This window comes from Pantherophis guttatus, chromosome 3, assembly GCF_059756535.1.
Source record: "Pantherophis guttatus breed Tessera chromosome 3, ASM5975653v1, whole genome shotgun sequence".
NCBI classification, from domain to species: Eukaryota; Metazoa; Chordata; class Lepidosauria; order Squamata; family Colubridae; genus Pantherophis; species Pantherophis guttatus.
The window spans coordinates 3,748,754-3,762,587 of NC_142065.1; the positions used below are offsets into that span (position 1 = coordinate 3,748,754).

Consider the following 13,834-nt stretch of genomic DNA (forward strand, 5'->3'; position numbering starts at 1 on the left):
TTGAAGATGTTTTGCTTCTCATCCAAGGAGCTTCTTCAGCTCTGACTGGATGGTGGGGAAGGGAAGGATTGATACTCCTTGCAGACAGCTGGTCATTTGCATCCTTTTAAGGAGTCGTTGAGGCCACCTGGAGGTTCATCTGTGTCCTCAGGGTCACCTGAGTGGTGCAAACAGGTGTGGAGCCTTTTTGGAACTGCTAATAGGACTGTGTTGTAGACTGTTTGTTTGTTTGTTTGTTTGTTTTATTAGATTTATATACCGCCCTACCCCCGAAGGACTCAGGGCGGTGAACAGGCCCAAAATAAAATACATAAATACAAAATTTAAAAGCAGAAATAAAACCAGATTAAACAATTTAGCCCGAGACAAATTTAAAACATCCCAATAATTTAAAAACAGATTTAAAATTTTCAATTTAAAAGAAAAGGGGAAAAAAGGTTAGGCCAGGCCAGCTTGCTGGAATAGGAAGATCTTAAGAGCGCGGCGGAAAGTGCGCAGGTCCGGGATCTTCCGTATCTCTGGGGGGAGCTCGTTCCAGAGGGCAGGTGCCCCCACAGAGAAGGCCCTCCCCCTGGGGGCCGCCAGTCGACACTGTTTGGCCGACGGCACCCGGAGGAGCCCCTCTCTATGAGAGTGTACCGGCCGGTGGGAGGCTATTGGTGGTAGTAGGCGGTCCCGTAAATAGCCAGACTGGAGATAGATGATGTTGTATCCCTCTCCCTCTGTTGAGAGAGGGCTGTTCAATTTGGACATACATGGCCTCTTTGGCCCCTCTTTCAAACCAGCGGTCCTCTCTTTCCAGAATGTGGACTGTTGTGGCCCCGCCCTCTGAGCCTATCTCATCGGAGGAAGAAAGCTCCGATCATGAGGGAGAGGAGTCAGCCAGGCCTCCCTCTCCAGGCCCTCCCCTCTGGCACTGCCTCAGGTGCCGGCCGAGGAAGGGGAGATTGGCCAGGAGCCAGGTGTCTCAGATGAGGGCGAGGAAGGAGAGCCGTCGTTCCTGGATCCACGCCAACGAAGGCGTGATAAACGGTTGCAGCAGTTAAGGAGGCGTGCTAGGGATTATAGCTGAGTCACTGGACCACACCCCAGAGACTATATAAGAGAGGGTGGTGGCTGGTAAAAATCTATGACGAACAAAAACGAACTTTGGCTAGTCACTTGAACAACGTCTGAAGCTGCCGAAGGGATATTGTTTTGCTGGATTATTTGCAATTCATATGTAATTTTATGTTATCTGTTGCAGTAAAACTCTTGGCAGACGGTGCTTATATTGTTGCCAAGTTTGAGATAACGACCTGTGTGCGTGCCAAGTGCTTTCTTAACCCTCGGCTGGCTGTGTTTGTGTGTGTGTGGAGACGGGGACAGATCAGTGGACATTGCTGTCTTCAAAGAGTCCTAACGACCAGATAAACCTCCAAGTGGCCTCAACGACTCGCTAAAAAGAACACAAATGACCAGCTGTCTGCAAGGAATATAGATCCTTCCATTGCTGTCTGCAAGGAATATACATTTATTTATTTATTTCGTTCAATTTGTATACTGCCCTTCTCCTAATGGACTCAGGGCGGTGCACAGCCAAAACTAAAACACATGCCAATACAAAATTTAAATTTTTTAAAAGAATTACATACTTTGGCCCAAATTTAAAACAATTCAAATTAAAACCCATTGACAATTTAAAAAGCTAAAAAGACTAAAAAAAAAAAAAAGGGGGGGGGGGTTTCACGCCAGCCCTGCTTGATGGAAAAGTAAAGTTTTTAGGGCACGGCGAAAGACCCGGAGATCCGATATCCTCCGTATCTCGGGGGGCAAATCGTTCCAGAGGGCAGGAGCTGCCACAGAGAAGGCCCTCCCCCTGGGGGTCGCCAGCCGACATTGCCTGGCCGACGGCACCCTGAGGAGTCCCTCTCTGTGGGAGCGCACTGGCCGGTGGGAGGCTATCGGCGGCAGAAGGCGGTCCCGCAAATACTCAGGTCCCATGCCTGGGAAATCCTTCAACTCCAGTCAGAGCTGAAGAAGCTTCTTGGATGAGAAGCGAAAAGTCTTCAAAGACAAACAAGGAAGTCCAGGTGCCTCTTGAAAAAAAGCACCTTTGGGACAACGATGACCTGGATGACTGAGAATCTCCGTAGACATACAAACAAGGTATAGTCGTAAGATGCTACAGGGATAAGTAATAGAAAAGTTGAGAAGCAGAATAGTAATAAAGCCCTACTAGATGGTATGAGATCCTAGGGCAGCGGTCTGCAACCTTCAACACTCAAAGAGCCATTTGGACCCGTTTCCCACAGAAAAGAAAACACCGGGAGCCACAAAAACCCTTCCCGTGCCTATTTCTTGAGCGGCCACAAAACTAGCATATGTAGTTTGAATTAAACGTTCTGTTTTCTTCTGAAACTTTTCTTTCCTTGGATTTATCCATGGTTGGCCTACCGGGGGTTGAAAAGCTCAATAAATTGCGTGCCGGTGGGTGTTGCACATTGGCGGTTGTGACGCATATTTTGAGTGACAGGGAGCCGCAGCAGAGGGGTGAAAGAGCCACATGCGGCTCCAGAGCTGCAGGTTGCTGACTCCTGTCCTAGGGCATAAGACAGTGTTGTGGGAATTAGCAGAGTCATTTACTTACTTACTTACTTACTTACTTACTTATTTATTTATTTATTTATTCATTTATTTATTTTTATTTATTTTTATATTCCGCCCTTCTCCGGAGACTCAGGGCGGCTTACAATGCGTTAAGCAATAGCCTTCATACTTTTGTATATACCTGCTTAGTAGGGCTTTCGGTCCCCCCCCAAGCGGTGTTCTTTTTTATACAAAGTCAGCTTATTGCCCCCACAATCCGGGTCCTCATTTTACCTACCTCGGAAGGATGGAAGGCTGAGGCAACCTTGAGCCTGGTGAGATTTGAACTCGCAGTAATTGCAGGCAGCTGGATGTTAAATGCTGCCTTAGTAGGAGGCATTAGCCTCCTACGCCACTCAAGCTCCTGAGGTCATGGCATGGGGGTGGGTGGGAAAATTGCCTTTGTGTCTAGTAGTTTTGGCATGCAATGCCCTATACCAGGGGTGTCAAACTCGATTTCATTGAGAGCCACATCAGGGCTGTGTTTGACCTCAGGGGGGCCGGGTGGGCATGGCCAGATCAATGTCACTCATGTCGAGGGCACCTGTGGTGGCCCAGTCAGGGATGGGGAGGATCCATTGTCATCCCAGGCTCCATATTTGGCTGCTATGGCCTCCTCCAGTCCTCTGCCAGTGAAAGCGAAGCCCGGTAGGACCACATGCGCCCCTCCCAAGCTCCGTTTTCACTGGCAGAAACACTGCGGGCCAGCCTTTTGCTGTTTCCAGGGCATCTCCCCCGGGCTAGATCTAAGCACCCTGCAGGCTGAATCTGGACCGCAGGCCTTGTGTTCGACACCTGTCCTATAGCGTTTGTTGTGGTCTGCCGGCGGCCTGCGGAACTGACAGCAGAGTCGGACAGTGAGGAGGTTGGGGAGGAACATGGGCCAGTCCTGGAGTCTGGGGAAGGCTCGGACGAGGGCTCTGCATCGGAGGCAGAGAGGGGGCCAGGGCCATCTGGGAGTTATGTGCTGCCTCCGGAGCCTCCAAAGTCGGGCATCAGTGAGGCAGAGGAAGAGGGGGAGCCTGTTCCCAGTGCATGCATGCGCAGAGCTGCCAGAAGGCAAGAACAGTTAAAACAAAAGGGACGACTCGGGAGTAAGGCTTGGAGATGATTGGCCCCTCTCATAAGACATAAAGGAAGAGCAAAGGCACGTGAGCCTTTGCAGGAAGCAACTTTGTTCGTTCGGTTTAAATTCCGAAGCTCCGTTTTGACTCTGTGCTCCGTGCGGCCTTGCAAAGCTAACTGCCAATGAGGTCTTTGGCAGCGTGTCAAGGGAGATAAAAGTGGGTGCTTATCAGCCTTATCCCGAAGGACCGTGGCAGGCTTCTGTCCGACTCTTTATCAACTCTTTGTGACTCATTACAGGCTGTGAGTGAACAATAATTCACAGCCGTTGAAATAAAAAAGAGGGTTTTGGGGACTAATCGTCTGCTTTTGACTCTCTCAGGAAGCCTAGGTTAGAACAGCGTTGTCTTGTGGGAAGAAGTTAACACAGATTTTGTCCACACAAAGTTGCGTGTCCCCATCCATTTGATGCTTGTGTTTTTTTAATGTACCAGCAGGTGAGGCACTAAGGGGGATGACCAAGGAGACACCATCTCAATGGCTTCCACGAGACCCCTGGAATTGACAGTCTTAGAGAGTCACCTCGGGTCCAGCCAGAGCGGAAGACAAGGAAAGACTTCAGCACCAAGGAGAGCTCCCCGGATAGGAGTTGAGAATGCCTCTTACCAGAGGGAGGAAGAGGAAGAGGAAGAGGAGGAGACTTCCTTCCAGAGAGGACCAGGGAGCTCCAAGGAACACCCAGCACCTCCCACCGAGGACCTTTCTCCAAGATCAGAGGATGCGACGTTGTCAGACCCAACTGGGAACTCCGTGGACTATGGCTTCATTTTGGCCTTGGTGTTCCTGGTCGGTGGGATTTTGCTGGTGATCGTGGCTTACAGCATCCCACGCGAAGCTCGGGTGAACCCGGACACGGTGTCCGCCCGGGAGATGGAGAGGCTGGAGATGTACTATGCCCGTCTCAGCTCCCATTTGGACAAGTGCATCATCGCTGGCTTGGTCATGTTGACTTTGGGTGGGATGCTCCTCTCCGTGCTCTTGATGGTCTCCATGTATAAAGGGGAGCTCTATAGGAGGAGGACTTTCCCGGTCTCCAGAGGCCCCCGAAAGACTTACGGGTCAATCAACCTGAGGATGAGGCAGCTCAACGGAGAAGGAGGACAAACTTTGGTGGAGAACGAGGTCATTCAGATGACCGAAATGACCCACGTCACGCAGAGCTGCTGATAACTCTCCAGATATGAGGGATTGGATATAGTCCTCCATGTGGGGGTCCTTGGGGTTCTCTGATGGTGGTTTTCTTGCAGACGTTTCGTGACCCAACTAGGGAACGTCATCAGTGCTAGAAGGGAGTTGGGTTTGCAGAGAGGAGGAGGAGGAGGAGGAGGAGGAGGAGGAGGAGGAGGAGGAGGAGGAGGAGAAGGAGAGTGGGATCCTTGGTGCTGTCTGAGCTTGGTGGTTTTCTTGCAGATGTTTCATGACCCAACATGGGAACATCATCAGTGCTAGAAGAGAGTGGGATTTGCAGAGTGGAAGAGGAGGAGGAGGAGGAGGAGGAGGAGGAGGAGGAGGAGGAGGAGGAGGAGGAGGAGGAGGAGGAGGAGGAGGAGAACTGTGGGGTCCCTGGTGCTTTCTGAGCTTGGTTATTTTCTTGCAGATGTTTCGTGGTCCAACTAGGGAACATCATCGGTGCTAGAAGGAATTGGGGTTTACCTCCACATGAAACCTCTGGAAGAAGACAATTGAGCTCAAAAAGCACCAAGGATCTTAATAATCTCCTCCTCCTCCTCCTCCTCCTCCTCCTCCTCCTCCTCCTCCTCCTCCGCCGCCGCCTCCTCCTCCTCCTGTTCTCCTGTTCTCCTTCTCTCCTTCTCCTTCTCCTTCTCCTTCCTCCTCCTGTTCTCCTTCTCCTTCTCCTTCCTCCTCCTCCTCCCTGCAATCTCCCGCCTCTTCTAGCACTGATGATGCTACATAGTCAGGTCATGAAACGTTTGCGAGCAAAGAGCCCAGCTGAGAGAGCACCAGGGACCCTCATTTCAACCCTGAGCTACAAACATTCTCTTCCATCGGGAAAGTCCTTTGGAAGAAATAATCGGAAGGAAAACGATTCACGGCAGCTTCCCTTAATACAAGAATATTTTGTAGTTCAGAAACGGGGGATTTTTTCCTCTCCTAAAACAGAACGTGTGCCAGGAACGGTTTCAGTCCAGGAGTGGGGATGCCTCTCTTGCTAACACCCACATTTTTTAAAAGAAAATGCGCCTGTCCTGGCAACATCGTTGGGGAACCAAAAATATTTATTTTTTAACCTCCCGGGGGAATTGGGACTTCTCCTAGAAGCCGCGAGACTCAGAGGAACCTTTGGAGTCCCCCAATAAAATGTGCGATGTTATAAACGGGACTCACAAACACACATTTTAAACTGTTCAGCTGTTCTACGACCAAAATGCCTACACCGAAGAACTAGAAGGCCAGAAACCCTCCCGGGAGGCCGGCTCTGATTTCGAATGGCCTGCCACCAAGCGCAGTTAAAGGTTGGTTGTGTTTTCGGAGCTAGGTGGCTCTCTCCCTCCCCTCATTCTCTTTCTCGTTCCCTCTTTCCCCCTCCCTCTCTCTTTCTCTTTCTCCCTCTTTCTCCTCTCCTCTCTCCCTCCTCTTCTCCCTCTCCCTCGATTTCCCTCCCTCTTGCCCTCCTTCTCTTTCTCCCCCTCCTCTCCTCTCCCCCTCACTCTTTTTCCTTCTCTCCCTCTCCCCCCCACTCTTCCTCCTCTTCTCCCCCCTCTCTCCCCCTCTCCCTCCCCTCTCTCTCTATCTTTCTCTTTCTCCCTCTCCCCTCCCCCTCACTCTTTTTCCTTCTCTCCCTCTCCCCCACTCTTCCTCCCCTTCTCCCTCCTCTCTCCCCCTCTCCCTTCCCTCCCTCCCTCTCTATCTCTCTCTTTCTCCCTCTCCCTTCCCCCTCACTTTTTCCTTCTCTCCCTCTCTCCCACCTCTCTTCCTCCTCTTCTCCCCCTCTCCCTCCCCTCCCTCTCCTCCCCTCTCCCTCTCTCTCCTCCTCTCTTCCTCCTCCCCTCTCTCCCCTTCTCCCCCCTCCCTCTCTATCTCTCTCTTTCTCTCTCTCCCTCCTTTCTTTTCCTCTTTCTCTCTCCCTCCCTCTCCCTCTCTCCCTCTATCTCCCTCCCCCTTTCTCCCCCTCTCCCTTCCCTCCCTTCCCTCTCTATCTCTCTTTCTCCATCTCTCTCCATCTTTCTCCTTCTTTCCTCCTCTCTCTTCCTCTCTCTCACTCTCCCCCCTTCCCCCCTCCTTCCCTCCCCTCCTTCTCTTTTGCTGCAATCTTTAGCAATAGCAACCTCTATGTCACCTTGTTATATCGGCCGCTGCCCCTCCCCAACCGCCCCCCCCAACCCCTTCAAGGGACACCGGGTGTCTACAGCTCCCGCCACATTTTGTCCGAGCACCTTGTAACACAACCTCACACATCAACTCATAAGCACACACACACCAGCAAACCCCTCGTCTCCCCACCCCTCATTTCCACGACTTGACTACATTTTGGGGGATAGGGTGGGGTGGGGGTAGGGAAACCCCATCCTTGTTTTCAAACCATTTTTCCCCCCCAATTGCTTTGCCCTTCCTCTTTGCTCAGTCTCCTGATTTTGGAAAACACTCTCCGGATAAAATTACCTCTCGGGTACCGAATCCATGAAACATTAATGCTAACCAGCATGTGGTCACCGTAGTGGGAAATGTGTCAGCAGGAAGTTTAAAAATGGAACCGGTGCAGACGTGGCAAAAACGAAAGGTGACCCCTACACGGGCAGAGAGAAAAGCGGCCGACACTCCAGAAAAATCGTCACTCCAGAAAAATCGTTTTGATATTCAGGATTTCCAAGGGAAAAAAATTGAGCTGCCTTTGCCGATTTCTTTTTTAATACGATTGGCTCCAGGTACTACATCACCCTCTCCCACTCGGTTTATAATTACAACAAAGAGGGGGAAAAAAGTTATCGTTTTAAAAATAAAGAAAATTATGAAAAATGATCTCGTTGTGCAAGAATTTGGTACCTTTGACCGGCTAAAAAAATCACAGTTCGATTTTGGTGCGTTCGTTGCGTTCTGATTGGGTCGCCTGTAAAGCCTACAGGAAGTCCTCCATGTATGACCACAATTGAACCCAAAGTTTACGTTGCTAAGTGAGACATTGGTTTTCAGGCTCTTGTGTGCCCTAATCCAATCAAGTAAAAAGGTAAAAAACAAAAACAAAATTAAACAACAATCTCCAATCCAAAAGAGCCTTGATAGCACAAGGCTACACACCCTGTTATTAACACAGCTGCCTGCAATTTACTGCAGGTTCGAATCTCTCCAAGGCTCAAGGTTGACTCAGCCTTCCATCCTTTCTAAGGTAGGTAAATTGAGGACCCGGTTTGTGGGGGCAATAAGCTGACTTTGTATAAATATACAAAAGTATGAAGGCTATTGCTTAACGCATTGTAAGCCGCCCTGAGTCTCCGGAGAAGGGCGGCATATAAGTCAAATTAAAAAAAAAAAAAAATCCATAGAGGAAAAGAAAAAAGAAAAATTTAGAAAAAGAGAGGGAAAAAAAAAATTAAATAAAAAATCCAAAAGATAATTTCTTCAGGCTCTTATATGCCTTAATCCAATTGAGCAATAACGTGTTGTAGAAAAATAAAAGGGAGAATAATAAAAAGAAAAATTCTATTTCAAAAACTTAAAAGTACTAAAGGTCTACAAGCATAGATATACTTCTATTCAAGATAGTTAAAAATGGAAGAAGTGGAATGGTAAAGAAGAAAAAAACTTTCTATCAAATTTAAAAGTCCACAACTGTGTAGCATTCAAAAGCTCTTTCATATATCTCACTCAGTTTAACAGCTCTCTTTCCAGAGTCACTGTTAAGTGAGACATTGGTGAAGGGAGCTTGGCCCCCATTTTACGACCTTTCTGGCCATGGTTGTTAAGCGAAACATCATGTTAAGTCAGTAACAAGGTTGTTAAGTGAATCTGGCTTTCCCCTTGACTTTGCTTGTCGGAAGGTCGCAAAAGGGGGATCACGTGACCCCGGGACGCTACGTCGTAAATATGAGTCAGTTGCCAAGCGTCTCAATTTGGATAAAGTGATGCTGCAACGGTCATAGGTGTGAAAAAACGGTCATAAGTCACTTTTTTTCAGTGCCGACGTAACTTTGAACGGTCACTAAAATGAACCGTTGTAAGTCGAGGACTGCTTGTAGGTTAGCATGTTGAGCAAATTCGGGAAATGTTACTTTATTCGATACAGGGAGTCCTCGACTTACAACTGGGAGTTCTAGTTCCACCTTAGGCATGAAAGCCGGCTGGGTGACTTTGGACCAATCACCAGGAATCGGGGAGTTCTAGTTCTGCCTTAGACATAAAAGCCAGCTAGGTAGCTTTGAGCCAAATGTTAGGAGACTCTGAGTTCTAGTCCCCCCTTAGGCACGAAAGGCAGCTGGGTGACTTTGGGCCAATCACCAGGAGTTGGGGAGTTCTAGTTCTGCCTTAGACATAAAAGCCAGCTAGGTAGCTTGGAGCCAAATGCTAGGAGACTCTGAGTTCTAGTCCCCCCCTTAGGCACGAAAGGCAGCTGGGTGACTTTGGGCCAATCACCAGGAGTCAGGGAGTTCTAGTTCTGTCTTAAACATAAAAGCCAGCTAGGTAGCTTTGAGCCAAATGCTAGGAGACTCTGAGTTCTAGTCCCCCCTTAGGCACGAAAGGCAGCTGGGTGACTTTGGGCCAATCACCAGGAGTCGGGGAGTTCTAGTTCTGCCTTAGACATAAAAGCCAGCTAGGTAGCTTTGAGCCAAATGCTAGGAGACTCTGAGTTCTAGTCCCCGCTTAGGCACGAAAGGCAGCTGGGTGACTTTGGGCCAATCACCAGGAGTCGGGGAGTTCTAGTTCTGCCTTAGACATAAAAGCCAGCTAGGTAGCTTTGAGCCAAATGCTAGGAGACTCTGAGTTCTAGTCCTCACCTTAGGCACGAAAGGCAGCTGGGTGACTTTGGGCCAATCACCAGGAGTCGGGGAGTTCTAGTTCTGCCTTAGACATAAAAGCCAGCTAGGTAGCTTTGAGCCAAATGCTAGGAGACTCTGAGTTCTAGTCCCCGCTTAGGCACGAAAGGCAGCTGGGTGACTTTGGGCCAATCACCAGGAGTCGGGGAGTTCTAGTTCTGCCTTAGACATAAAAGCCAGCTAGGTAGCTTTGAGCCAAATGCTAGGAGACTCTGAGTTCTAGTCCCCCCCTTAGGCACGAAAGGCAGCTGGGTGACTTTGGGCCAATCACCAGGAGACAGTGAGTTCAAGTCCCACTAAATGAATGCTTGTAAATCAAGGACTAACTGTAGTCATTTCCCATAATGATGGTGCCAGTCGTGGGTTGATAATCACCAGGGTTGATTTATTTATTTATTGATTTGATTTGATTTCTATACCGCCCTACTCCCGAAGGACTCGGGGCGGTGAACAGCCAACAATAAAATCCAGACATACAAAATTTAAAAGCAGAATTAAAATCAAATTAAATAGTTTTGGCCGAGACTAATTACAACCCCAATCAATTTAAAACCAATTTTAACATTTGAATATATGAAATACTAAAAAATATTAAAAATTAAAAATTCCGTTGAGACGGAAGAGCTGGCCTTGATCTTTCCAGCTGCCTGCTCTGTCCATGCCCTTCATACCTGCAAGGTGAACCTAATCCCCATGAATGTGACAGATAGTTTCCATGGTTACTTTCCTAGGACCTTCCTCATGGCTGACACCGAAGCTGATTTTACATTGATGGCCCTGTTTGCAAAGCAGAAGCAAGGCAGAAGGACTTCGCGACGAAGGCTTCGGCCTAGGAAGCGGATCAAGCCCACCTTCAGTCTCTGGGCCAGCTGTTCTCCCTCTCTCAGTGACGCCTAGCCATGTCGCGCAGTGCTTAGGATGCAGTATTGCAGGTTAACTCTGCCCACTGCCAGCAGTTTGATCCTGACCAACTCATGGTTGAAGCCTTCCCTCGTTCTGAGGTCGCTAAAACGAGGACCCAGATTGTTGGGGGCAAGAGGCTGACTCTGTAAACTGCTTAGAGAGGACTGGAAAGGACTGGGAAGCGGTATATAAGTCTAAGTGCTATTCCTTCCTTCCTTCCTTCCTTCCTTCCTTCCTTCCTTCCTTCCTTCCATCCATCCATCCATCCATCCATCCTCCCTCCTCTTCCTTCCTTCCTTCCTTCCTTCCTTCCTTCCTTCCTTCCTTCCTTCCTTCCTTCCTTCTTCCCTCCCTCCCTCCCTTCCCTCCCTCCCGCCTAGTGGTTAGAATGCAGTATTGCAGGCTAACTCTGCCCACTGCCAGCAGTTCAATCCTGACCAACTAGCTGACTCAGCCTTCCGTCCTTCCGAGATCGGTAAAATGAGGACCCAGATGGTTGGGGGCAAGAGGCTGACTCTGTAAATCGCTTAGAGAGGGCTGTAAAGCACCGCGAAGCGGTATATATGTTCTAAGTCCTGTTCTATTCTGTTCCGTTCCGTTCTGTTTTGTTCTGTTTTGTTCCGTTCCACTCCACTCCATTATCATCCCAATTTTGATCATGTGACCATGGGGATGTCGTAACAGTTGTAAGAGTGAAAAGCAATTATCCATCACTTTTTTTTAGGGTCGTTGTAACCTCCAGTGATGGAGGAGCGCCCACAATTTCCGGTGGCAAGTTGTTCCACTGGTTAATTGTCCTCACTGTTAGGAAGTTTCTCCTTAATTCCAGGTTGGCGCACAGCAGTCGGTGGGGGGGTCTCGGCTGTGCGCCATCTTTGGCAAAAGCGTCCGTCCGTCCCCCTGAGGAGCTCACCTCACTTGCTTTCACTCCGAGTCAGATTAAAAGCCCTTTGAAAAGACTCGGCTATTAGAGGGAAGAGATACAGCGGCAAAAATATATTTTTATCGACCCAACACCAGGCTCAGCTCTGCATTAGGCTGGGAAAGCTGTTCACCAGCAGACTTGAATGAGAATCCGGTACAATTAGCCTTCGACGTACAACAATTCGCTTAGTGACCGTCGAAAGTTACCCCCGGTAAGTACCATACAGAATACAGAACGGAGTCCGAAGGGACCTTGGAGGTCTTCTAGTCCAACTCCCTGCTGAAACAGGAGATCCTATACCAGTGATGGTGAAGCTTTTCGGCACCGAGTGCCCAAACCGGAAATCGTGTGAATATGCCCGCGCCGGAGTGCTGGGAACCCAAACACCAGCTGGTTGGTGTCATGCTTGTGCCGGCCAACTAATCTTCAGGTTTCTGGAACTTCCATGCATGCCAGCCACTGGTCTTCGTGCGTGCCGGAGCCCCCGAAACCTGAATTCCAGCTGGCTGGTGCACGCATGCCTGCTTTTTGGCTGTTTTCCAGGCCATTTTAAGGCCGTTTTCTGGCACTCCACTGCCCACGAAGAGCAGCTAGTGATGGCGCGTGTGCCCACAGAGAGGGCTCTGTGTGCCACCTCTGCCATGTGTGCCATAGGTTCGACATCACGGCCCTATACCCAGTGGTGGGATTCAAATAATTTAACAACTGGTTCTCTGCCCTAATGACCAGCTGGGTGGGCATGGCCAGGGGGTGTGAAAATGGGAGTAAAATGGGAGCAAAAATGGGCCGCAGGGGGGATGTGCCCCCCACGCCTGTTTTGGGTCGAAGAAGCCTCCCTGCACTTACCTGGGAGCCAAAATCGGGCGTTGTTGTGGCCCGTCAGCGGCCTGTGCAGCTAGGAGCTGATTCCGACAGCGAGGAGGCTGGTGTGGTGCTGTGCCAGCAGCCTGTGCAGCTGGCACTCAAGTCGGACAGTGAGGAGGCTGGAGAAGATGTGACGCCAGAGGCGGGGATTCAGCCAGGGCCTTCAGAACCTCCAGAAGCTCCCATAAGTGAAGAGGATGAAGAGGAGGAGCCTCTTCTCGATGCACGGGCGCGCAGAGCTGCCAAAAGGCAGGAGTGGCTCCTCAGGAGGAGGTCTCCTCGAGAGTAAGGCTTGGAGCTAATTGGCCACTCCCCTAGCCTATTTAAGGAGGAACGCCAACTGAAGCAATTTGCAGGGAACAACTTTAGTTCATTCTCCTTCCCGTCCTGATCTTAGTTCTCTTATCAGCTTCCTGCAAATTGCTTCTGGGCTTTCTGCCAACCATAATAAGATTACGATTATTTATTCTTTGGATTCTTGTAGGCTGTTAAGAAAGTTAATTGACAGCCTTTATTTGAAAAAAAGACTGATTTAATGTAGTAAACTAAGGTTTGTACAGACTTTGGGTGTGTTGCGTTCTTTGGGGTCTGTAGCCGGGGCAGAACAGGCGTGTGGGGACTTCTGGAAAGGGCGGGGTGGGGCCAGCCAGCCATTTAACTACCGATTCGCCTGAACTGGCTGAATCCCACCACTGCCTATACCAGCGGTGTCCAACCTTGGCCATTTGTGGACTTGCAACTCCCAGAATTCCTCAGGCAGGATGCAACTTTGCCAGCTTCTTGTATCGACCCAGTGCCAGCATTTTCCTCTGCAGGGAAAGCCGTTTACCAGCAGACTTTGAATGACAGTTTGGTACAGTTAGTCTTCAACTTACAACGGTTTGAAGATACAACGGCACTGAAAAAAAAAAGACTTACGACCATTTTTCACACCGATGACCGTTTCAGCGTCCCTATGGTCACGCGATCAAAATTTCACTTAATGACCATGTTCCTAGCTTCACAACTGCGGCGATTCACTTGGCAAAGAAGTCGTAAAATGGGGCAAAATCCACTCAACAAATTTCTGACGTAAATTCTGCCCTCCGTTGTGGCCATAAATCGAGGACTGCCCGTGCGCCCAGGGCACGCCACTCCACTAGGAAACACTAAACAGCTTTTTAATGGTCAGTAAGCAATTACCAGAAAGATGGAGCTACCCGAGGGATGCTGCAAAATGGTTGCTAGGAAACGGGAATTAGCTGCTTTTGCAACCCAAGAATTCCAGCAAGAAAGATGGAGAATTTGGGGACCCAATGGGACAGTTCCATACCAGAGGTGGTTGACTCATTAACTTATCCTACCTCCCCATCCCACCCGTGTCCGGCTCCCTCTGCCATCTGGTATTACAGGTAGTCCTCGA

General features: G+C 49.4%; 1 protein-coding gene across 4 annotated transcripts in view; it reads left to right on the forward strand.

The window, feature by feature from the left end:
• The window catches only part of TMEM74B (transmembrane protein 74B), a 20,953-nt gene extending 15,733 nt beyond the window's left edge, over window positions 1–5,220 (forward strand). For 2 of the 4 annotated variants that reach the window (XM_034407855.3, XM_034407846.3), the window contains exon 2: window positions 4,191–5,220. In XM_034407855.3, coding sequence (XP_034263746.1) covers window positions 4,231–4,920 — 690 coding nt within the window. In that variant the 5' untranslated portion in view covers window positions 4,191–4,230 and the 3' untranslated portion in view covers window positions 4,921–5,220. Of the gene's footprint in view, window positions 1–4,187 lie in introns of all 4 variants that reach the window. The other 2 variants (XM_034407847.3, XM_034407848.3) reach the window with 1 other exon arrangement.
• The last annotated feature ends 8,614 nt before the right edge of the window (window positions 5,221–13,834 follow it).